Genomic DNA, 25,161 nt, shown 5'->3' with positions numbered 1-25,161 from the left:
CCGCAAATTCAAACGAGAAGAGAAAAAGTCAGTGAACATGGTCATTAACGAGGCTGAAGGAGAAACATCTGGGTATGGTAATTATTTACCCACTATTCTTTCAGTCTGTCATTCACCTGAGTGGTGGATGGATACTGGGGCTAATGTTCATGTATGTGCTGATATCTCTTTGTTTTCTTCTTATCAGGCCAGCGACACTGGAGCCTTACTGATGGGGAACGGCTCTCATGCGCGTGTTCTTGGTGTTGGTACGGTCATTCTGAAGTTCACTTCGGGAAAGACGGTGCTGATGAAGAACGTGCAGCATGTCCCCTCCATCAGAAAGAATCTAGTTAGCGGCTCACAGCTTTGCAGAGATGGCTACACAATAGTCTTTGAGGCCAATAAAGTTATACTTTCAAAGTTTAGAACTTTTATTGGTAAAGGTTATGATTGCGGAGACTTGTTCCGCTTATCTATGCATGATGTGTGTAATAAAATTGTGAACCATACTGTTATTTCGAATGAGTCGAATATTTAGCATTCGCGATTTTATCATGTTAATTATGGTTGTTTAACGTGGCTAGCAAATATGAATTTAATCCTAAAATTTAATTTAGTCAAAGGTTCTAAGTGTCATGTATGCATGCAATCCAAGCAACCTCGCAAGCCTCACAAGGCTGCGGAGGTGAGGAACTTGGCACCATTAGAATTAATCCATTCCGATCTATGCGAGATGAATGATGAGTTGACTAAAGGTGGTAAACGATACTTTATTACATTTATAGACGATTGTACTAGATTTTGTCATGTGTATTTGCTTAAAACAAAGGATGAAGCATTACATTATTTTAAAACCTATAAAGCTGAAGTAGAAAATCAACTTGAGAGGAAAATTAAACGTTTAAGGTCCGATCGTGGTGGCGAATATTTTTCAAGTGATTTTTCTGATTTCTGCGTAGAACATGGAATTATTCATGAGAGGACACCACCATACTCACCACAGTCCAATGGGATTACTGAAAGAAAGAACCGTACTCTAACTGAGATGGTTAACGCCATGTTAGAGACTTTGGGACTATCTAAGGAATGGTGGGGTGAGGCGATATTGACAGCATGTCATGTCCTGAATAGAGTTCCTACAAAGTATAAAGAAATCATACCATTTGAGGAATGGGAAAAGAAAAGAATAAATGTCTCCTATTTGCATACTTGGGGTTGTTTGGCTAAAGTGAATGTGCCAATAAACAAGAAACGCAAATTCGGACCTAAGACAGTTGATTGTATTTTCCTTGGTTATGCTACTCACAGCGTAGGGTATAAGTTTCTAATTATAAATTCTGGAGTATCAGATATGAATGTTGGTACTATAATGGAATCCAGAGATGCAACATTCTTTAAAAGTGAGTTCCCTATGAAAAGTACACCTAATATTTCTAGTCATGAGTCTATAAATTCCCATGAGCAATTTATACTGATAGAACAATCTGAGGAACCCCATGTTCACTATCCTGAGGAGGATGATAATGTAGTCACTCGAACGAGCAAAAGACAAAGAAAAGTGAAGTCTTTTGGAGATGACTATATTGTGTACCTCATGGATGATACCCCAACAACCATTAAAGAGGCATTTTCCTCTCCTGATGCTGACTTGTGGAAGGAAGCAATAAGAAATGAGATGGATTCAATAATATCTAATGGATCTTGGGAAGTGGTTGAACGGCCTTATGGGTGTAAACCTATAGGGTGTAAATGGTGTTCAAGAAAAAGCTTAGGCCTGATGGTACAATTGAGAGGTACAAGGCTAGGCTTGTGGCTAAGGGTTATACCCAAAAAGAAGGGGAAGATTTCTTTGATACTTATTCACCTGTTGCTCGTTTGACCACAATTCGAGTGTTACTATCTTTGGCTGCCTCTCATGGTCTTCTCATTCATCAGATGGATGTGAAGACAACTTTCCTAAATGGAGAGTTAGAGGAAGAGATCTATATGGATCAACCTGATGGATTTGTAACAAGTGGTCAAAAGGGCAAGGTGTGTAAGTTATTAAAATCCCTATATGGCCTAAAATAAGCTCCAAAACAATTGCATGAGAAGTTTGACAGAACTTTAACTTCTGCCGGCTTTGCTGTTAATGAAGCTGACAAATGTGTGTACTATCGGTTTGGTTGGGGTGAAGGTGTGATCCTTTGTCTGTACGTGGATGACATACTGATCCTTGGGACAAGCCTTGATGTGATCAAGGAAGTCAAAGACTTTTTGTCTAATAACTTTGAGATGAAAGATTTGGGAGAAGCTGATGTTATTCTAAACATAAGCTTTCAAGAGAAGGTAATGGTGGGATTACACTTGTGCAATCCCACTATGTGGAAAAGATTTTAAGTCGCTTTAGGTATAGTGACTGTCAATCAGCTCCTACGCCTTATGATCCTAGTGTGCTATTGAGGAAAAATCGAAGAATAGCAAGGGATCAACTAAGATTCTCCCAAATTATAGGCTCATTGATGTACCTTTCAAGTGCCACGAGGCCTGATATCTCATTTGCAGTGAGGAAACTTAGCCGGTTTGTGTCAAATCCGGGAGATATTCATTGGCAAGCTCTTGAGAGAGTGATGTGCTATCTGAAAGGTACTGTGAGCTATGGCATTCACTATACCGGATACCCGAAGGTATTAGAGGGTTATTGTGATGCAAATTGGATATCTAATGCTGATGTGTTAAAGGCCACAAGTGGATATGTGTTTCTACTTGGAGGTGGCGCTGTTACATGGAAGTCTTGCAAGCAGACTATCTTAACGAAGTCAACCATGGAAGTAGAACTCACAGCATTAGACACCGCCGGCGCTGAGGCCGAGTGGCTTCGTGAACTCCTGATGGATCTACTGGTGGTTGAAAAACCTGTGCCGGCTATTTCCATGAACTGTGACAATCAAACGGTGATCACAAAAGTCAACAGCTCTAAGGACAACATGAAGTCTACTAGGCATGTCAAACAGCGTTTGAAGACTGTTAGAAAATTGAGAAACTCCGGAGTTATAGCGTTGGACTATGTCCATACGTCTAAGAATCTGGCAGATCAATTCACAAAGGGACTATCACGTAATGTGATAGATAGTGCATCGAGTGAGATGGGTTTGAGACCCACGTGAGGTCTACCATGGTGGCAACCTATTCTATATGATCGGAGATCCCGTGAAGTGGAATGGTGAAATAAGCCAGAAGTAGATTGTGAGGAAAGACCCTTTACTTAACTCATCTCAATTGCACTTCTTTCCTAAGTCTCTAAGGAAGGCTGATTATACACCTCAATGTATTCCAAAGCGGCTTGTGAAGCGATAGATGTTGTCCTACAGAACATCTTTAAGGAATACACCTATATGAGTTTGACTGCTAGTCACAGTCTATGAGATTTGGGTGATCTCTAGATACTCATGAATGGGCTAGAAGTATGACTTATATGCTTCAACCAGAGGGGATGTTCATGCAACCCGGTATCAGTTATGAGTTTAGATGAAGCTGATATCACACAAAACTTGCAATTTAAGGCATAGTCCATTGTTCAAGTTGTGACTAAGTGTAGTCTGTACTGTAAGTGGAAGTTCAACTTAACAGTCTCCACTGAAACGACTGGTATATGAAACGACATGGAAATTCGAGAGCTTTTCTTATGTGCCCTAGAAATAGGTGGGGATTGTTGAATATAATGGGCCTTTAGCCCATAATTATATTTGATGATTAATTCAATGGCCCATAATTAATGCTATAATGAAAACGGTTTAGTACCATATTGATGATTGACCATGTGTTAACTCAACTTAAATAGGTGGCCTTTGTTAGCTCCTATGGAGAAGTTGAGGGAGGGAAAAGGGGTGCCACACGCGCACGCTGCCGTCGCCGAGCCGAGGCTGTCTGTGTCTTGTCTTGTCGAGACGTGCGTGACGTGACACACGAGGACCAGACCAGACATGACGTGGCACATGCGTGGTGAATAAGGAAAAGGAGGAAAACGGGATCTGACCGTTGTGCAATTAATTGCTAATTGATTGACTCGTTAATGATAATTAATTGTGATTGATTGCCATTAACCAAACGTTTCCTCCTGGGGCCTATATATTCCATACGCAGACACTCTTTCCTTACCTGCGAGACACACTCAGTCCTCTCATCTCCTGTCGAGTTGCTCTCTGTTCATCCCCGTCTCGAGCCTCTGCGCGCACAGAGATCGGGAGAACAGGCCTCCGGAACCCGACGCCTTGCATCGAGACACCTGCTCGGGTGTTGCGGGCAATTAGGTTTTTGGGGAGCGTCTTCCGTGACTGCTCACCGGCGAGATCGTCTTCTTCCACTCCGGCGAATCGGGATCGTCTCCTTCCTGGTGGACGGTCGAGTTTGGAACTGCGACTACTTCATCTTCGTCGTCTTCTTCTTGGTGGACGTTCGCGGGACTGCACTGCGATCATCTACCTGCATCGACTGTGGTCCACTACTGCAAGCAACGCACTATGTCCACTAGTGCGAATGGAGCCGCCGGTGCCTTCGGCACTAGTCCCTCCTCGGGGTACAATCCTAATCGATTGTCTTTTATTTTCAGTATGTCTACAGTAGTATTTGCAATGTTTATCTCTAATCAAAGGAGTCATAAAATTGCACACGTGCACATATATGCCACCACAATATTATGCGTAATTTTCTGGATTAAATCAAACATTAAAATGTTTAAATTTCTAACACAAACTGATATTCTTATTAGATTAAATGAGTTGGGGACCTTCGAACTTATAAGCGTGTGCCACATATACCTCTAAACTTTTAAAATGTATTTCTGGTCCGCTAAACTTGTTACGTGGTACACATAGGTCCTTGAACTTTGAAAATGTATTTCTGACCCTCTAAACTTGTTACGTAGCCATACATACCAAGCGGGCATTTTTTGCTAATGTGGCATTGCTATGTGGAGAAATAAATATGCACCAAACCCTCCTAAAACCAATATTTGTCATCGTCATTGGCACAACAAACTTGACATGTGCACAACAAATTTGTTGCTGACTTTAATTAGATATGAAAATTTCCATATGTTTACAGGTTCTCAAAGAAAGTCATGGAGCTCGATATTTAAGTGTAGCACCATATGAATGGATAAAAAATGAAATTCTTGCTTTACAACAGGATAGGTTTGCTAGGCTTATCTATGGCTTTTTTTTATTTTTTTATTTGATTAACTAAGAAGGTCATTTGAACTGCCTCAAGTAAAGCTACAATTAATCATGACCTTTCCATTGAGGCGGTTCGAAAAATCGCTTCGGTTAATACCGTAGTGGTTTCGCTTGATATTTTATTTTTATCCCATTACAACATATAGACATATTTCGCTAGTAATTAACAAAAAAATGTGAATTTCTACTAGTAGTGGGAAAAAAAGATCTAATGGGATTTGCATTAGACCTTGGCTCCTCGGCTTGGGCTCGCTTGGGTGTTGTTTGACGAGAGTGGAGAGGCACGGCGCGTCAGGCCGTGATCCCACTCTCACGTATTAGTGGGCCATTGGCTGATGGACCCCTACTAGTCTGAGGCCTCTGCTACTCTTGAGGTGATCCTACTCCATGAACCATACGGGCAGTGGACTCTCATATACGGGCAGAGGACTCTTACAATGATCTTGTATGTTCGTATATATAGAGACACATTATCGCGTTTTTTTGATAGCTCGAAAGGTTGAAAGTTTGAAAGGTACAATTTATTGAATTCATTAGAGCATCTCCAAGAGCTTGGCTAAAATTAGTAGCCAAATTCTAATGTTTAGCCATTTTGTAAAATAGACAACTTCTTAAAAAAGAAGAGGTCTACAACAGCCTTGCTATCAGATAGCTAGTGTCAGTGGTTGACTATAAATGGCCAACGAAAATCAAAGAATAGCAAACTTTCTATTTTACAAAACCAAATAGCACATCTGTTGGAGCCTATTTTTCTGCTATACAAGTTGTAAAAAGCCTTCATAATAAGAATAGCAAAGCTGTTGGAGTTGCTCTTACCGAAGTGGTGGTGTTGGTCATGTAAATGAGTTTGTTAGATAGTCTCGGTTAATTAGTTATGCATGAGATGTGCATGCGGTCTATAGTTTGTTAAGATGCTTATCTTCTAATTCTGTTGTAACAATCTCCAGCCACGCCGTGAGGCTTTTCCCGGCTATATAACATGCTACCGAGATCCCTGATGAGAGGTTAATCTCGTTCCCTCATTATCTTATATATAGGTCATACGTATATATATATGTAACACCAACAACTCCCGTAATACATATATATGGATGTTTTTGCGCAGATCTAATCAGATGTACCCTTAAGGACGATGGCTCCGATGACCCGCCGATCCAGCGGGCGGGCCTTCGCCGAGCTCGCGACGGACGTGCTGTTCGACGTCTTCCTCCTGCTCTCGGCCAAGGAGCTGTGCCGCCTCCGCGTCGTCTGCCGCTCATGGCGCTCCCTCACCTGCGACCCACATTTCATCCGCGCGCACGCCGCCCGGCATCAACGGGACGACCCGCTCTTGGTGGCGACCTTCTTCGTTTCCGGTCCTTCCCAAGGGCACACGATGCTAATCGACCTCATCGATCTGTCAGGCAAAACGGTGAAACGAGTAACCAGCGCCATGAACCCCGGGCAGGTGCTGTGCCCACGCCTCGGCCTCGTCTTCGTGGCCAATAACTCCGACAACACCTGCCGCGTGCTCGATCCGGCGGCGGCGGCCGCCGGTGCCGGAGCTCGCTTCAGTCTACCCCTGCTCCCGGCACCATCGCATCGGGGTCGGGGTAGCCGGCGCCGCCTGGGTAAGGCGGCCACCTCGTTTGCCTTCGGTAAGGTTGCCGCCACGGGAGAACACAAGGTGCTGCGGATTTTCCACCGCCTCAAGAATGACGACGAACACCACCACCGTCGACATCTCTTCGAGGTGCTGACCCTCGGCGGCCGTGCACGGTGGAGAGACATGCCGAATCCTGACATGTTCGTCTGTCCGAACAGCAGCGCCGTCGTCGACGGGGTGGTCTACTTCTTGAGGAACAATGCCGTGTACACAGGCCGGGCGGCGGCGGCGGCGCTGCCACCAGGCGCTGGCATTGTTGTTCCTCCAGCAGATTGTGTAGCTTCGTTCGATCTTGAGAGGGAGGAATGGAGGAAACGTCTCCAGGGGCCTATAAGCATGGGCTTGGGCTACGACGACGACGACGGCAGTGATGACTCGGACGACGAGCTCGAGCCGGACCATCTCCGCTTGTGCCAATTCCAATTTGCTTTGGCTGAGCTGAAAGGCTGTCTAGCTCTGGTGAACTACTACTGTATGTGTAGGACTACTGACATCTGGATTCTGAGCGACTTTGAGAGAGGCGTATGGGTGAAAGAATATAGCATTCTGGCTACCTCCAACAACGTGCCGGCATATCTGCGCCGTCCAGAACCATTGTTTGTGCTAGATGACGGGAGGTTGGTGGTGAGGCAACACGGATATGGGTTGGCGATATATGACCCCAGGACCGACGCTTGGGCGTGGGTGGTGTTGAGACCTCTTCGTCTCGGGCCAGTTCGTATCTACGCAGGCAGCATCTTGGGTTTACAAGATATATATCGTGACACGCTACAGTAAATGTATAATGGATAATACACTTTTTTTTAGCGTTGTAAACACGCTCAGCTCCAAGAACTCTGCTTCAAGTAAAAGATGGAGCTGGGCTAACTCTATGTTTCTTCTAGAGCATCCAAATGTACTTCAGTTTTTTGAGTTTTGTATTTCTATATGGAGTTAGAGGAAAATTGCTCACTTTGCCACTCATTGAGGGCTGTATCAGTTTGTTTTCCTATACACGGCTCTTTCTACGCTGCGGCCCACATGAAGGAAACGTGCCTTGATTTCCTATGACTCACGTTGCAATTTATTGCACAATTATTTGTGTTGGAATGGTGGAATTATTTAGCCATAATTTTCTTTTTGTTGTTCTCAGAAAAATCAGGATTAGCATAACAGACTATTTGCATTAAACTAATCATTGTTGGACTTGAAGGCTGTGTGCCAAATAATTCCAACTGCTCCGCACCTCCCTAGATAGAGTTGGTAAAGTAGAGCTATTAAAACAGGAGCAGACCCGTAATTTTGTTGTATCATGTCTTGGTGAAACCTCCCCTCCAACGACTAAATTTGCTGCACACGACTTAGGGCATGTTTGGTACAGTTTAATTTCACTAGTGAATCAGCTTTTGTTAGCTTTAGCTTTAAAAACAACTTTATATGTAGAGCTAAAGCTATCTTGATAGAGTGTTTGGTAAAATAGCTTCACATTGTAGATGAGAAAAACAAAATGACCATAATACCCCTTTTTTCTTTTTTCTTTTCTTTATTTCTTTATTTATTCTAGAGTAAAGTCCACCACCGGTTCCTAAACTTGTACTATCGTGTCATCCCGGTCCCTAAACTCACAAATCGATCATTTAGGTCCTCAAACTTATTCGTCTGTGTCATCTCAATCCTTAAACTTGTTCAGTTGTGTCATCCCGGTCCCTAAACTTAGAAATCACCCGTTTAGGTCCTCAAATTTGTTTAACTATGTAATCTCGGTCCCTAAACTTGTTTTTGAATCTCATCTGGGTCAAAACAAAGCGATCTAAAAACTCTATATCAAAAAATAATACATAACTTTTCCATAGGAACTAGAATGAAAACAAACTTTATACCAAAATTATAATCCTCAGCACAATCTACAACTTTGTAGTTGAATTTTTTTTATTTGAAGTCGTTTAGTGTTATAAAATTTAATTTTAAATTTTAAATTTCAAAATCTATAAACTTATAAAAAATATTTTGGGACCTAACGATTTTAATTTAAAAACTTTTCAACTGCAAAGTTGTAGATCGCGTTGCTATCTATAATTTTGATATAAAGTTTATCTTCATTTGAGCTCATATGAAAAAGTTATGAGTTATTTTTCAAATTAGATTCGTCCTGTTTTGACCCCGATGAGACTTAGAAACAAGTTTAGGGACCAGGATGACACAACTGAATAAGTTTGAGGACCTATATGAGAGATTTTTAAGTTTAGAGACCAGGATAACACAACTAGGTACCTAAACGGTCGTTATGCGAGGTTAAAAACCGGAATGACACATTTTATGTAGCAGTGAAAGACCGACTAACTTTTTATTCTACCTTTCTCTTTTCTTGGTCCTTATCCACTTGCATGACGAACTGTTCCTGTGCGGTGACGATGGAAGTCTGCTGAGGCAACCATTCATGTGCGGAGGTCGGAGCGACGGCGTTTGCTGGCTCCGCGTCAAGCTTCACCTTCTCATCTACTAGTAGGAGTGGCGCGCCCTTGCGCGCCAGGGCGCTCTGAATAAAGGTCAACAATAATAAGAATGGATTCTGCAAATATATGTCTTGCATAGTAGGAGGGGATATAAAATTATAAGAGTTCATTGTAGGTTTGATACATCACAATAAGGCATAGATGAGAGATCACATAATTATACATAACATGATACATAGGTTTTCTGTCAGGGATAGCCTATTTTACGGAGCGATATTGCTGTTACAAAAGGTCGTCATAAGATTGGATGTTTTTTCCTTTTTTTTCCGTTCATGGGACGCCGGAGATATGATTGTTTAGTCTGCTTTCCAGTAACTGCGGTCTGACTCCCAACCCGGTTTATACTCATCAGAATCAGAATTTCTTCGTGGTGTAACTGAAAAAATGTTTGTATTATTATAAATATGTTGTACGAACTGGATTCGAAGTTTATTGGAAGCAGTATGCACGTACCATCATAATCTGAACTGGGGTCTGGTGATTCTGTAGAAATATATATACTTAATAAGTGTTGCTGTATTGATAATGGTAAATGTATGTTCAATTTATGACAGAGTATGTACCTTTGAGTTCTGAAGTAGTTTCATTACCGTGGCCTGTTTAGCGAACACAAAAATAGTGTCAGTTTGAATCATGTAGTTTTTGAAAAGAGACAGGTTCTCTGTATTTTTTTTGTGTGCAGGAAGGGACGAAAATATTTGTTACCTGTGTTGTTGGTTGCTTGGTTTTGAAGCTGGTGGTGATCTGTGTTGTTGGGGGCAAGGTCATCTGTATTTGGTAGGGCTGCAGATGTTAGTCTTGGTGTATATAGTGCAAGTAATTTAATCAGTATATTACAATAATTTGGTAAGTAATGATAATTTTGTATCTGAAGTAAAATTACCTTCAATGTCTTGATCATCAGTCAGTAGGCTTGATGGCTCTATGAAGGGATACATCTCTGCTGTTGTGACTTGATACCAGAGTGTCCAGATATTTAGAATATCACCTGCTTGGGTAGATTTTTTGATAGCTATATGGGCAATGTCTGGAATGTTTGCGGGTGGAGTATTGGCGACTACGGAATATGTAAGATCAGCTCGGATGAATTTTATGTGAGTAACAGCACAGATTGTACTGAAAAGTTGGTGCAGTGTTGACTGATAGCATAGATGTGGCGGGAGTCCAGAAATCTCAATTGCTACGTGTTGGTTGCATGGCGCTATTTGTTCTTGGGCTTGCGGTATTTGAATGTTTGGTAATTGTGTGTGGAGCGGTACGGTTATGGAGCCATATTCTGTAGTCCATGGCAGTAATGCAACGGTGAAACTATTGATAGCAAGGGATCCTTTATTCAGTATTTGCGTTGCTATGGTTGGTGAATCTGCTAGGATGAGGTAATCTGGACCGAACCGTGAGATCTTTTCAATCTCTATATCTATCTCAAATTCTTCTTGAAGTGCATCTCTTATGTTGTCATGACAAATTGATTGACGAGCTGATTCTGGAATTCTGGCAACTATCACACGACCTAATATAGTAGAAGCAATCTGTTCTACTTCTGATTCATCAATGATTGTGAGATTGGGATATTTGAAAGGGATCATTTTCTTTTGTCGCTGATTGTCTTTAGGAATTTTTTCCCTGAAAAAAAAGAAAGTAAATAAGGAAGGAAATGGTGTAGGAGTTAATATAAATCTGTTTTTTAAGAATGCAACAGTAAAGAAATGCACGCGTAAATTAAACTGGGCTATAATATATGCAGAATCCTATTACGGTTGGTTTTTTGGTGATTCAGCTGCGTTGACTTTACTGTGCTTACATGTTGGGTTGGAAATAAAGTTGTATAATAAAGGATGCAAATTAGTGAAAGCATATATAAATGTAAGGGATTTGTTACGGGTTTGAAACTGGAAATTCGCCGAGAGCCTCCGTCTAGTGCTCGGCAAAGCGAACGGCAGAGCAATGGTTTGTAACCATGCCGTGAAAGTTGTGCTGAGAGGCCTTTTTTGCCTAGGGGCTGCCGTTGGCGAAGGATGTTTTGCCAAGCGTTGTTGTTTGTCGATGGTTTGGCTCTCGGCAAAGACATTATTCACTGAGAGCTTGATTTTGCCGGGTGCTGCGCTCGGTAAAGGGTCGCTTCGCCGAGTGCCTAACATTAAGCCCTCGGCAAAGATCTAACGCTCGGCAGCCCCTGTCTCCGGTAGTGTTGCAAGGAGTATCCATGAGACCATGATTGAGCTGAGATGTTTGCGGGGAGGCGACTATGGCAGCAGGAGCTTAGTCTCGACAGGGAGCGGAGACGGCGCGGTGACGTTGGCGGCGACGTAAGTATCGTGAGGAAGTGGAAGGGCAACAAGGCGTATTCACATACACATAATTGTTGGCTGAATGATGTAGATAAGGTCGTCCACACATAATAAGAAAATTTTTATATAAGGTCGTTCACACATAATATTTTTTAGCGGTCTTACCAACTGTTTAATAAACTATAAGGTCATTCACACATAATAATTTGTAGCGGTCTTAACAACTGTTTAACAAACTAATAGTGATAATTCAGCAAATACTACAACTAATATTTCACAAACGTAGGCTTTAAAGCGTTTGTGTGTGGGCATAAACAACGGGCAACATGCTATAGCTCCTACAATACTGCAAAAGGAAGAGCCAGGCGTCTGCAGTGTTATGAGACCTACAATAAGACATTAAAAAGAATTGCTGAGAATTGTATATATATGCCGCTTTAATTTAATTCTGAAACTACACTATCTATATAAGTGGCAATCTATTCGAATTACCTATTCTGTGGGTTTTGCTGTTGTAGACTTCTGGTTGGAAGACCTCCCCTGGTTGATAGATTCATCAGTTTTATGCCTGTTTTTTTTGGTGACAATAAATGATTATAAATCAAAATGAGCTCAATCTCGACATGAAGACTTTCACAGATTATCATGTGAATACATTTATCATTTTTGTTTTTTTTTATTTATTGTTCTAAATAAATCATGAAAATAGTTGGAGTTATTTTAATGTTGGCATGGAAACATTATCGAACTAACATAAAAAAAATTGTACTTACTTCTTGGCTTTATGCTCTAATGTCAGATGAGATTGCTGGTTCAGGAAGTTGTAAGGGAGGTCATCGGACTGGAGGTTTTCATCAGTAACCATATCCTAGAAGATAAATGGTAATTAAATAGAAATGTTAGAACTTTTATAGCCGATAGATGTTGATTTGATATTGGGACTCAGTATTGGTCAAATATAAACATAAAGTCAACAGCGTAGAGTTCATGACAGACCTTATCTGTGTTTGGAGCTGATGTACTGTTTCTAGATTGCTTAATCACACCAGGGAAACTATTTTATAAGCATAGATATCCACCACAGGAAAACTTAAGTAACCAATCAAGACTTATTCATTGTTAATGAAAAATAAAAGCACTAATGTCGGTAACATTGTGGAAATACTTACTCCTGATGGATATCTGTGGATAGCATTTCATTAGTGCTTGTAGCGGCATTCATAGATGATTGTGCCTGTTCCTGTAATTTGACTTTACTTTAAATATGCATTTAGCATTATAGAATACAGTTAAGAATGGAGTAAGATAGAATTATCATACCTTGCTTATGTTAACATGATCTGCAAATAAAGCTCGCTGAACCAGTGTCTTTTCTTTATCCATACTAATACTATGGCATTATGTGATTATTAGAAAAAAAAAAGTGCGTATATAATAAGTATAAATGAAACTCAATGATTTCTGTATATAGATAGCAACAGTGAAGAACTTTACCTGCGTGTTTCAGTTGGTTTAGGTGTTGCATCAGGTGTAGTATTTGGTGGAGGTGTATCTTGCTGCTACAGATAACAAGAAACACTGTTAATCGAAGAGTAGGACCAAAATAGGTAGATAAACAAATACAAGAATGAATAAGCATGTAATATATAAAGTTAGATCTAGTATATGTACCAAAGAAGCTTCATTGGTAATGATATCTGGTATAGGAGTTGCTGGTTCGTATTGGGTGCTAGATTTAATTGTTTGCATATTGTCCATCATAGTAGGTACAATTGCTGAAGTATTAGCAGATGGCTCAGTAAGCAATTGTTGTTTTGCTTTATGGGCTTGCTGTTGATGATCTATTATGACTGATTTGACAACGTAAGTTCTGTCTTCCATTTGTCCAAATGAGTCATCTGATAAACCAATACTGAAAGTGAATTTTTTTGAGACCACATCTGTTAGGAAACGTGGGAAACCAGATTCTTTCCTGAGTTGATTAAGCACTGCAATTACATTCCGATGAATAATGTTACGTGCTGGGTCATCATATGCAAAAAATTGTGCTTCAGTTGTATCATCTGCAGCGTTAAATGAGAACTTGTACCTGTCGACATTAGACATGTTTTAAATTTAACAAAGAATGTTTTTTTTGTTTAAAAAAAAATCAAGGTTGCATGTGCTATAAGTTAAGATAGATCTTACAGTGTCTTGCTTTCTGAACATTTGCATGGTCCACACCAAAATGTTGATGTTTCTTCCTTGGGAGCTTTTTTGCATTTTGCACAGCCAATATACCACCATTTCTTTTCTGGAGGAATTGAGGTGATTGTGACAGTGCATTTACAACCTTGTTCCTACATGAATTTGAAAAAAATAGATAATTAGAGTTTACAGGTTTGAAATCTTCATGTATCCTTTTTTTTATCAGGATTTATGTATTAATTTGATATTATTTTGTCTGAGTTTTTTTTTGTTGTTCTATACTTTTTAATTTTGTGGTGTATAAGATAGTTATAAAAAATCATAAAGAATACTGCTGGTGGCTGAAAATGTAAAAATATATTAAGAAGCGCAAGTTATGATAACTTACTGGGAACTCAAATGGATCCAAATCATTAAGTTCGCTTAACTTTTTGTGTTCTAATATAATTGGAAGTACTGGTTCCTGTAAACTGGGATCTGGTGGAGGTGCTTGATATACTGGCACAGGCTTCTTCTGGAGACTATTTATTTAGAAGATAAAGCAGACAGATGGTATTATAAGTTTGCGAATCATAAGTAAAACATTTATATAAATCAACTAATTTAAGGGAAAAAGCTCTAGTTTACCTCTTGTAAAAAGCTTGTGCCTCTTTGATGTCTGGGTTAAAATACCAGCGACAACCATTTCCTCCACTTACCTGAGTTTTGCCTGTTTTGGTCAAATAAGAGCAAAAGTTTATACAATGGAATATTAGGTATATGGTGTAAATATAGTAACATTGTGAAGAATATGTGAACATACGTTCCATGGTTTTTGGTAAACAACCAACAAAGAGAACGACAATAGAGTGAACTGGTTCTGAGGTTGATGTCTCAGGTAACTTGAAACTTGTTGCATGTTCAGCCCACAGCGTAATTTTAAGTTCCTCGTCACTGTAATATAATAGGATCAGTAGGTGCTAACCCAGTTGAATAGGCCATATTACTTTTTTTTTTGTGTATGTATGGTGTGTTTTCAATGTTCTTTCTTTTTTCTTTCTTTTTTCTTTGTCTCATACAATAGATATATTTTTTGGTGAGTACGTCGTACCTCAGGTTTTTTATGAGAATCTCTCTCATTGGAACCACCTTTTCTTTATTCCTGATTCGTTGATGCACCACATTTTCAACTGAAGTGATGATGCCTAATATATCTGTATATATAAAATAAACAAAAATTAAATGTGAATTTGTGTGTTGTACGTTTTTGGGTAACATGAGTTGTCGTAATATCGTAAGTATTTCTTTGTAAACATACCGATGTATTTTGTTGATGATGGATAGACAGGATTTATCTGTGAGTAAGGAGTGATGGTGTAGACATACTGTGGGAAACCATTTGGCGGATTTTTCATCACACTTATATTGGTGAAAGATGTAAACTCAATCATCAACTCCTTATCAAAAGGAACATATGTTTGTTTGGATGTCTTTACATAGAACTTTGTGATGTGGTATGTGCTGTCAACCTCAAGCAAAGATCCTTTGGTTTGAACATCCCTCTCTATAATATGACCATAAATGGAATTTCCCTACATAATACAGAATATTTACTATTAAAAATGTTAAGGAAAACAGATACTACATAAATGTGCTTATAACATAGGAAAATGTATGGAAAAAATATTAGGAAATATAGTTGCATTGTAACATACTTATAATTTTCAGGGTGTATTTTGATTGTCAATAATTGTTTCAGAAAAACATTGAAATTTACCTTTTCATCTGCAAGCACAAGACCTATGTAACGGATTGGACCACCAGGTTCATTACCGTCATAACTCCATTTCCTCATCACACGAACACACACTGCGTCTGCTGTTGGTCCATGTGTGAGGTCTGAGAGGTACAGCTTGCGCGGCTTGGATTTCTGCATTGTGTGTATCTGCATAATAGTGAATATAAATTAGTTGCATTACTATGAAATCTGACATTAAAAATAGAATATAATTAGTAACTATATTACAACAAAACTTACAAACAATAGAAAAAAGTATGAACTTAAAACATAATATATAGGCTCGCATGCAGAAACCAACATAAGGATCATTACATCGGCAAACGCTATAGTGGTATTCTAAAATCCATCATTAATAAAATGTATGTACAAATAGTCAAAATACTGACCATTTTTTATTCAGCAGATAAGGTTATATATGATACTAAATAGTCTGCATCGTAGCAAATGAAGCAAAGACTTCACGATATACAACATTCCTTGTTTCATCTGTGCAGTTGCCTTTCTCATCTTCAATGATAATTTTAAGACCTTTCTTTGATGTAACACGGGAAATCGCAACATATAATTGGCCATGTGAGAAAACAGGTCTTTTTAGATAGACACCTACATAGGAAAGGGTTTGTCCCTGACTTTTGTTGATTGTCATTGCATAGCATACTTTGATTGGAAATTGTCGCCTTTCAAGTATGAATGGATACTTATTGCATTTCAATGTTAAAGTAATGCGAGGTATCAAAACATCATGACCTGCATGACTGCCTGTCATTAATCTTGCCTCCACAACTTTATCACCTAAATGTGTAACAATAAGCCTACTGCCGTTGCAAAGCCCTTCTGTCTGATTGAGATTGCGTAGAAGCATAATAGGAACGCCTATTTTTAGACGTATGATATGCTGCGGAAAATTGTTCCCGTTTAAAGAGTTCAAAAATTCAACAGGGTACAATAATTCATAAGATTCATGACCACCTCCAGATTTAGATATGGTGTCACAGCTTAAATATTCTTTGCAATTGCCCGGCACTAAAGAAACAATATGATCGTTAACCATTTCTGATGATTCATTTGTGGGTGTAAGAATAGCTCGGCCTTTGAGGTATAGCTCACTTCTATAATTGTTCAAGAAATCTGGGTAAGTTGCTTCAACTATAGCAGACATTTTATCTTCAGCATTCATAAGAAGCAAATCTGACGGTATCTTAATCCATGAAGGTTCAGTTTCTCCTTCTCTAGCTACACAAGGTACTTTTCCTTCACCAATATCTAATATCCACTTGCTAAATTCAGCAAGCTGCTCACTCACAATAGGTTCAGTTTGGCATGATGTTAAACGCATATTTTGCGTTAACTCAAGTACTTTAACAGTTGACCAAAGAGGCGAATTGAATATAGCGGAGCTAATAATTTGGGCCTTTGTGCCACCCTCAATGACAGGCAATATTTGTCTGACGTCGCCGCCTAGAACAACAACCTTTCCACCAAACGGGATAGAGGAAGCATCAGGAAAGTGAGCAGATTGAATGTCCCGAAGACTTCTATCTAAAGCTTCAAAGGCCCGACGATTAGTCATTAAAGCTTCGTCCCATATTATCAACGATGTTGCCTCAATGAGTTCAGACAACATGGTCCCTCTACTTATACCACACACAGAGGTATCATCGAGGTCACATGGAATGTTGAATCTTGAGTGTGCTGTACGGCCTCCAGGTAATAACAATGATGCAACACCGGAAGAAGCAACAGTAAGTACTATCTTTTGTTGGGACCGAAGGTGTGTAACTATGCAATTCCATAGATAGGTCTTTCCTGTCCCTCCATATCCAGATACGAAATAAAATCCTGATTGATTATTAAGGACTGTATTTACTATGGTTTTGAAAGCTCTAAACTGATCTGAATTTAATGATGATAAAAGCATGTCTTCGCTAAGCTGTTCATGAAAAGAGTATGACATTTCTTCTACAATAAGTCGATTGAGTGATGGACAAGGACTAGGTGTGGTTCTCCGTGGAAGGTTGAACTCACGAATGTTTCGGCCATTATTAGAGAATAGTGTTGTCAGTTCATCTAACACACCATCTCTCAAATCTTCATCAGACATATGGTAAGATCTATTGCCAACTATGTCTCTCATTTGATATTGGATATCATCAGCTAGCATTCTCCAAACTTTCTCAAAGAATGTATATTCATCACCAACCTCACAAAAAAGAATCATGGTAACAAAAAGCTTACGCAGATGAACTGATGTGGCCCAAGAAGCAGCTTCATTGAAGGCCTCATACCATTCATGATCATCACCGATAAGTCCACGTGATCTACAGGCTTCTTTAAATGTGGAATACTGTATGCCATTATGATATTGAAGATTCTTAAAACTAAGTGATCCCTTCACTGTTAATAAGAGCATTCTAAGGTAATATCTTTCCCCAGCAGAGGGGTGGACATAATGCAAGCGACCTATTTTTGGACGTCTATCTCTGCGACGTTCCCATGATCTTGATTGAGGTTCCCATTTCCATTTAGTAGGGAACTGAGGATATGTCAATTCTCTAGCAGTGATATGTATTTGATTAGCTGTGAACCATTCAGTAAGCATAGTTTTCCTAAGGAACTCCTTTTCTAGTATACTTTTCATCTTGGCTCTGGCACTATAGGTTATAAAATTATCATCTGGCAAATGAACCGGCATTCTCTCAACAGCAGGGTAGTGTCTATGTATATCATAGCCAAATATGCGCCAGCACGCATCTTGTTCACAAATATACCTACAGTCAAGATACTCTTTGATTTCATTGACAGTTTGAGTTTCATTATCAAAAGGTGTAGCTTCTCCGTTTCTGATTCTCTGAAGATAAACCTTGCTACAATCAGCACCTTTTGTGACATACTTGAAAAGGTACTTAACAAAAATTGTCTTGTTGCACCATTCTACATTGATATGTGCTTGGTATTTTTTTAGCAACTTCAGATTATATGGCACGATCCATCTATTATCAAGGCGATGACCTCCTTTTTCAATATATAGCTGATTTGAACGGCGCCTATATACAGCAAAACCATCCTGATCTACAGATGTTTCTTCTCGATATGGTTTGGGAAAGAACTTTGAACATTTTCCTTCTTTCATGCAAGGGCATACTTTATTCAGTTTACCGCATGGACCATGGACCATATGTTCAGCCACGAGAGCATATCCTAATGGATCAGTAGCAGGATCAGGTATCTCAGCATTGATGATAGAATCAATAAGAGATGGACTCGGTTCTGATGTGTCAATCTTAGTCCACATGATAATATGTGCATGAGGTAATCCACGTTTTTGGAATTCCACAGTATGAAGAACTGCAGTGGCAAGGGAAAATATTGGTGTCAACTCAAAGGACCTCTACTTTATAAAGCTTTGTAGGCATAAGAAGTAGATAAGACCTAAAACCTATTAAACGATAATGTTAAACAGTACTAACACACCTGCTGTACATGGACCGAAAATGGCACCATGACGTAGGTCGTGTAAAAGTTCTTCAAGCTTCATGTGAAATACTCTCACAACTATATCTCCTCTATCAGTTGAGCGTTGACCTGCCTCCATTATCCCTTCAGATATCTCAGGCCATTTAGGATTGCATGTGAAGGTCACAAAAAAATCTGGGGGTCCATATTCCCTACATATAGCTATCGCATCATGATAGTTTTGCATCATGTAACGACGACCACCAGTAAAAGATGCAGGCAGGACAGTCATTTTGCCCATTTCATTGCCTTGTATGCAGCCACGATTCACTGCATCAGTGATACCTTGGATGCTTTCCATCCTTATATCTTTCTGATGCTCAAGGATATAAAAAAGCCTATTCTCATCAATACAGGCTCGAGCATCAACCTTGATTTGGCTAGACAAAGCACCGTAATTGAGATATGGATTTGGTTGATTATGCTTGTAATGTAACATATACCGGAAATAATCCTGCATTGTAACTTTATTGCGTGTATTGGTCCTTGTAGACTGTATACCTTCATATAATACACCAACTTGAAACCCTCGTTCACCAAACGGAAATAACAAAGGATATTGCAGTGACATAAAAGCAGGATGAAGAGCGGATATCTGCTTAAGTTCACCGGAGTGACTCTGTATGATTATATCTCGTTGGTATGTGTCAACTGTGAAATCACCAACAACAAGCATGGCAAGATGATCTGTAGTAGGAAGGCTATACTGTGGTGAGTCTCCTTCTCGAGGCCCTATAATTCTGATAACAAATTCTTCATCACCATATTCTTGCAGCCTGTCTCTTGCAATTCTAAACTGCCTTGCAAAAGGATTGTGTTCATCTAGCATGGATATAAGAGACTCTATAATAGAAGTATCTAAACCTCCATGAGATGTTTCTGTTTGGTCTAGTGCCTGTATCCTGTTTCTGATCTCATTAGCTGTATCATAGACATACAGCTGTATAAATTTTGGAGGTGCACCTTGTAATGGCAACAAAGAGCCTATTCGATGATGGACCTGACCACTAACTTTAAACACAGGAGGGCCACGGCCATCATTCATTGAACGATCTATGTTTGCTCCCATCGAAGTGAAAGCAAATAGGCAATTATATTGTCGTATATTTTTCATAAATCTATTGCACCTTGCATCGCCATTAAACCTTGCTAGTGAAGTTAATGGCTCTGGGCGTGGCCGGAATGGTGGTATGACAATTTTACCACCTTTACAACAATTGTTGTATATTGGTTGGCCTGACTGTCGCCTTGAACCTTGCTTAACACCCTCCCGCAGCCAAAAAATAGCTTGGCAATAAGGACAACGATACTGTGGTGGACCATAATATGATCTTCCTGGATGTGACGCTGCAATTGTTGAGGTCATCTATTTTAGTAAAATAACTAATGAACTGTGAACAGAGAGGAATTTATAGTATAGGTTTGAAGCAGCCTACAACTTAAGGGCATCTACTTTAGTAGAATATCTAAAGAAATGTGAGCAGTTACGAACTTGTATTCTAAGTTTGGAGCAGCCTTTTTTCTGAGGCTATCTAGGCATTAGGTCTTTTAAAGCAAACGAACCTTTTAGCGCATCTACATAAGCCTCATCAAATTGGCCGCAGGTACGAGCTGTATCGTCGATGCTAGTCATCCCTAATTGAAGACATAAAACGTGAGGGAACGCATGTGGAGACAAGAATGAAGTTATCTCTAACATGAATATATGTTAATATAGATTTTTGTAACCACTAAAGCACTGATTTGACCTGCCCGAGCAAGACAACGTTGATTAAGTCTTCTCCTTCGCTTACGACGCGCTTCAGTAGCTTCAAGACTTGAAACAAGATGACGGTCATGTGTGTTTGTGCCAACAGAGGCGTCGTGTAATGGCAAGGTAAAAGGTGGCAGATGTGGCATTAAAAGAGTCGACATATCCACTGAAAAAAAAACATGTCCATGGGTCGTAGGAATAATATGAAGCACGGCCTAAAATATAGATAACTCATTACCTGTAGAATTGGAAGCTACGGAGTGCAGATTAGCTCCTGTAGGCAAAGGTTGTGGAAAAATAGGATATGGAGATAGCGAAGAATGATAGAAGTTCTCTGTATATATTATTGGATTAAAAAGTACCAGAATAGAAGTTAACAAAATTTGAATCCTAAACAATTTAAGTGAAAAGTAACAATGGAGGAGATCATACGAGATGTAGCGGGCAAGGAATAGGCAGCTGATGCAGCGTCGAACATCGACGCTCTATCACGTGCTGTGACGACACGCAGTCATAAGAAGCAATGACACAAAGCAAGGATAGTAGGTTTTTGGAGATACAAAAGAAATATGAACGAATGAAGCTTAAACAAAGTTATAAAGTTAAACTGAGAGTTGGAACATACATGGAAAAGACGCAGTAACTGGAAGTGACGTATCCATTATGGTCACTATTCCTGCCACTATATGTACAAAAAAGGATGAAAAAAAGTAACCCCGAAAGAAGCAGCATGCACAGGTTTTCTGTAAACATGTTGGGAATAGCTGGGGACTGTTCCATCAATAGGTCTAGATGTCTCATTGTAGATCTATCTTAAAACCAGGTATTCCCCTCTAGAGGAATTGTAATTAAAGATAGTGCGACCAAAAGTACTTGTGGCTCGTCTACCTATTCCACCTGTACTTAAAAGTAAAAACAATTTTTGTTTCAGCTAAACTTCAACCAAACAAAGAAGTAGTAAAAACATCCACTGACTAAAAAAAGGGTGAGAGACAATAACATGGTCAATGAGGTCGACCAAAAGTAGGATTTAACATAGAGTCAAGCGTGTGGATCAATTGTTCAGCAAGCTGAACTGTTTGTGTATTGCTAGGCACTGGTTCATGCGCTGCGGTTATAACTAAGCGTGCAAGTTGTGCACCTTGATTTGCAAGTGAAAAAAGTTGTTGCAAGAGAATGTGGTGCTGTGCCATTGTCTGATAATTATAATCAGCAATGGTGAAACCATATAAACTCTGAAGGAAAGCTATAGCCTGTAAAGCAGCATGCTCATATTCACATTCAGACGTTGACTGTCCAGAAGACCAAAAGAAGAACCGACGAGGCATGTCATTCTGAAACAACAAAGGCAACTCAATTTCTATACCATGTAATAGCGTGCCATCCTGATCAAATTCATCGATGATTGAAACTAAAGGAATATGACAGCGATAGGCCACAGCATATAGAGTTGACAAATACGATAATCGGAGAATAAACATCACAACAGAAGGTGAAATTGAGTTTTTTATGAAATGATACTAAATGTAGAAGTCGTGAAACTAAATCGTGAATTAGAGGTAATATGGACGTCACTGGGTGGTTAAATAATCGTGAATTTGAGCTATTATGAACGGGACTGGGTGATTGAATAGGAAACAAGAAGAGACAGAGAGTTGAATAGGCTATTTGCAAGGAACTGTCAGAACAAAGTGTTGGTGAACCCAAGATAGGATGACACAATCAAACCATAACTATGAACTGAATAAACTATAAATGGTTCGATGATTCAATGTTAAATATTATTAAGGACAGATTGGAAGGATTCTTTTAGCCGAAGCAATGATATTAGCAGATAAGAAAGAAAAGCCAGATGTAACTATATGAACGATAAATTTAGTGAGAAGATCCTGTCGCTCAAAGCGCACTGAGATGCCCCTGCTTAAAACTTTTAGGTTTTTTTTTGTAAGGAACAAAATAAAAAGGAAATCATATTATCAGCATTTCAGAATCAGAAACTAATAGAAATGTAAACACATCAAAGAGTAAACATGCAGCCGACCTATTGGCACCGAAAAAAACAGGAAACTTTGAGAGAAATATAAACTGAGAATCTTAACATACCCAGATTCCGTGTGAGCAGACACCAATGTCTCGCTAGCCAAACCAAATCCGATTGACTGATAGGCCTCAGAACTGCAGCGTTTTCAGGAATTAAAAAACAGAACTATTAATGCAACATCATTTTAACTGCCGATGAACATGTACCAACAATCATTACCGTTAGCACCCCCAGGCTGCAGTGAACTGGAACTGCTCTTAGCAGAACACTATCCAACACTGAAGCAGAGGACTGAAAGACAATAGAGCTAAATCGGCTACAGACTTGAAGGATTCACAGTAAGAATGAGCTTCACTGACACCACAGAGCGAGGGGAAAACGTACCAGTAGAAGACGAAAGGACTGTAGCGGCGCCAGCGGATGGCAACACCAAAACAGAACACCAATCTTCAGCAATGGCAGGAACGACGGGTCTGCTGGGAACACGGCCGGGGAGAACCTCGACGGCCGCCGACGCAGACGAAACCCTAACAAGCGACGGACCCGAAGAAGCGGCGAGGGCCCAACAGGCAATAGTTCCTCCGCGACCTACACCGGGCACCGACGGCGGATGCGTCGACGCCGGTGAAGCCTGACGGAGCGAGCACTCTGAGGAAGATGAGGAGACGCGAAGGGCGAGCTGAAGATGAGGAGACGAGAAGGGCGAGGTAGGTGGAGAGCGATAGAAACGAGAGAGAGCACCACACGGAGGCCTTTTTTTTATTGGGAAGACGGTGCGAGATGTACGGGAGGCCACCGTATAAACACAGCAACCAGCGACGCTGATGTGGACGAATACCAATCTGCAGGGATGAGATGGCGCTGATCTGGACGAATCACAAAATTTCAGGCGACGTGGCCGGTCTCCCTGCGCAGGGCGTGCCTCCAGTTTGTTAAGGTTAATGCAGCTCGCGCAGAGCTTTGTCTTGTCGTTGGTGTAGAACGTGCTCCACGTCGCCGCTGTGGCCCGCAGCCAAGGGTCACCGTTGCGGCACACAGCCGAGCTCCACCTCGTTGTTGCGGTGAGCGCCCATGCTCCTCCTCGCCGGTGCAGCTCGTGTTCCACCTTGGCCCTGATGTTGCATCGCCGCTGCAGTACACGCTCGGTCTCACCGTTGCCACGTACGCAGGGGTAAAAGGGTCTGGGACCACACACTACTACAGTCAGGTACAGCAAGGGCGGCTAAATAAGTTCACCCTTATGTAAACGCTCTTACAGTGGAATTCACTGTAAGGGCGGTTCAACACCAGCCGTCCTTACAGTGGCCCACTGTAAGGGCGGTTGGAAACAACAACCGCCCTTACTAGTGACCACTGTAAGAGCGGCTGGTGCTTCTAGCCTCTCTTATAGCGAGCATTAGTAAGGGCGGCTTGTGTCTCAGCGGTCTCTATTGTCTGCATTTGCAAGGGCGGCTCAATCTAGAACCGCCCCTACAGTTATTTTTCAGAAAAAAAAAATTACAATAATCGAGTTGACAGCACAGCACAGCACCACATACATATATACATATATAATCAGATTCTCAACATCACGGATTCACAACATAAATATCCATACATATACACAGCACCACATTTATAGTCCAACACATTTCAAGTCCAAAATGTTTCCAAGTCCATTACAAATCCATCCAAAAAAGTCCGAAATTTTTTAAGTACTAATACAAATCGATCACAGTCCATTCCAACAAGTTCACATGTAATCAACGACCTAGACATAGCCTATCCCACTGACAGAGGTGCTGGTAAAGAGGATTGCTACCTAAGTCGGAATGTGGGTTATGGTAATCGCCTTTGTAATAAACAACATGGTCCATTATAAAGTTGCAAAGGTCACCGACAATCTCTAAGAGGTCATCATCCCTGTAGACATTCCTTTTTAGTCCTTTTTCTTCTTTCCACTATAAGATCGTAAAAGACAAGTTTAGGTCTAGTGTAAAGAAGAGATTGCAAAGCTAAGTGAGAAATACTATGTTTTCATACTACAACCCACTAAGAGATTCAAACTTACCAATTCTGGGTGTCTCCTGTAGCCTTTTGTGTTACTGATGAAAGCATATACATAGTATCCACAATGCAGACTCCCTGGCCTTTGCTTGGGAAACTTTGTTTCAATTTGCAAATGGAGATATCAAGTATAAGTCCTAAAAAATTAGTAATTTTATGCCAAACTAAGTCGCACTTACCGAACATAGAGATTTGAAACGCAAGTGGCTCCCCAGACCTGG

At 40.3% G+C, this 25,161-nt stretch overlaps 1 protein-coding gene across 2 annotated transcripts; it reads right to left on the bottom strand.

Moving 5' to 3' along the window:
* LOC110435762 (replication protein A 70 kDa DNA-binding subunit B-like) lies at positions 11,729-23,699 on the bottom strand. 2 transcript variants are annotated; one of them, XM_021461796.1, is made up of 18 exons: positions 23,279-23,699; positions 23,114-23,185; positions 22,957-23,028; positions 15,564-15,731; positions 15,105-15,378; positions 14,898-15,000; positions 14,610-14,740; positions 14,435-14,516; positions 14,196-14,328; positions 13,808-13,959; positions 13,292-13,709; positions 13,115-13,179; positions 12,941-13,010; positions 12,790-12,860; positions 12,617-12,674; positions 12,394-12,488; positions 12,113-12,188; positions 11,729-12,006 (listed from the first exon to the last, which is right to left on the bottom strand). In XM_021461796.1, the coding sequence occupies exons 4-17, from the start codon at positions 15,720-15,722 to the stop codon at positions 12,113-12,115; spliced, it is 1,887 nt and encodes a 628-aa protein (XP_021317471.1). In that variant the 5' UTR covers positions 15,723-15,731; positions 22,957-23,028; positions 23,114-23,185; positions 23,279-23,699; the 3' UTR covers positions 11,729-12,006. The 2 variants fall into 2 exon arrangements, with proteins under 2 accessions (XP_021317471.1, XP_021317472.1); XM_021461797.1 differs by having other exon boundaries at positions 13,115-13,176.

Source organism: Sorghum bicolor, chromosome 5 (genome assembly GCF_000003195.3).
Source record: "Sorghum bicolor cultivar BTx623 chromosome 5, Sorghum_bicolor_NCBIv3, whole genome shotgun sequence".
Lineage (NCBI taxonomy): Eukaryota > Viridiplantae > Streptophyta > Magnoliopsida > Poales > Poaceae > Sorghum > Sorghum bicolor.
The sequence above is the reverse complement of the archived record's forward strand: the minus strand, read 5'-3'. Positions and strand labels throughout refer to the sequence as shown.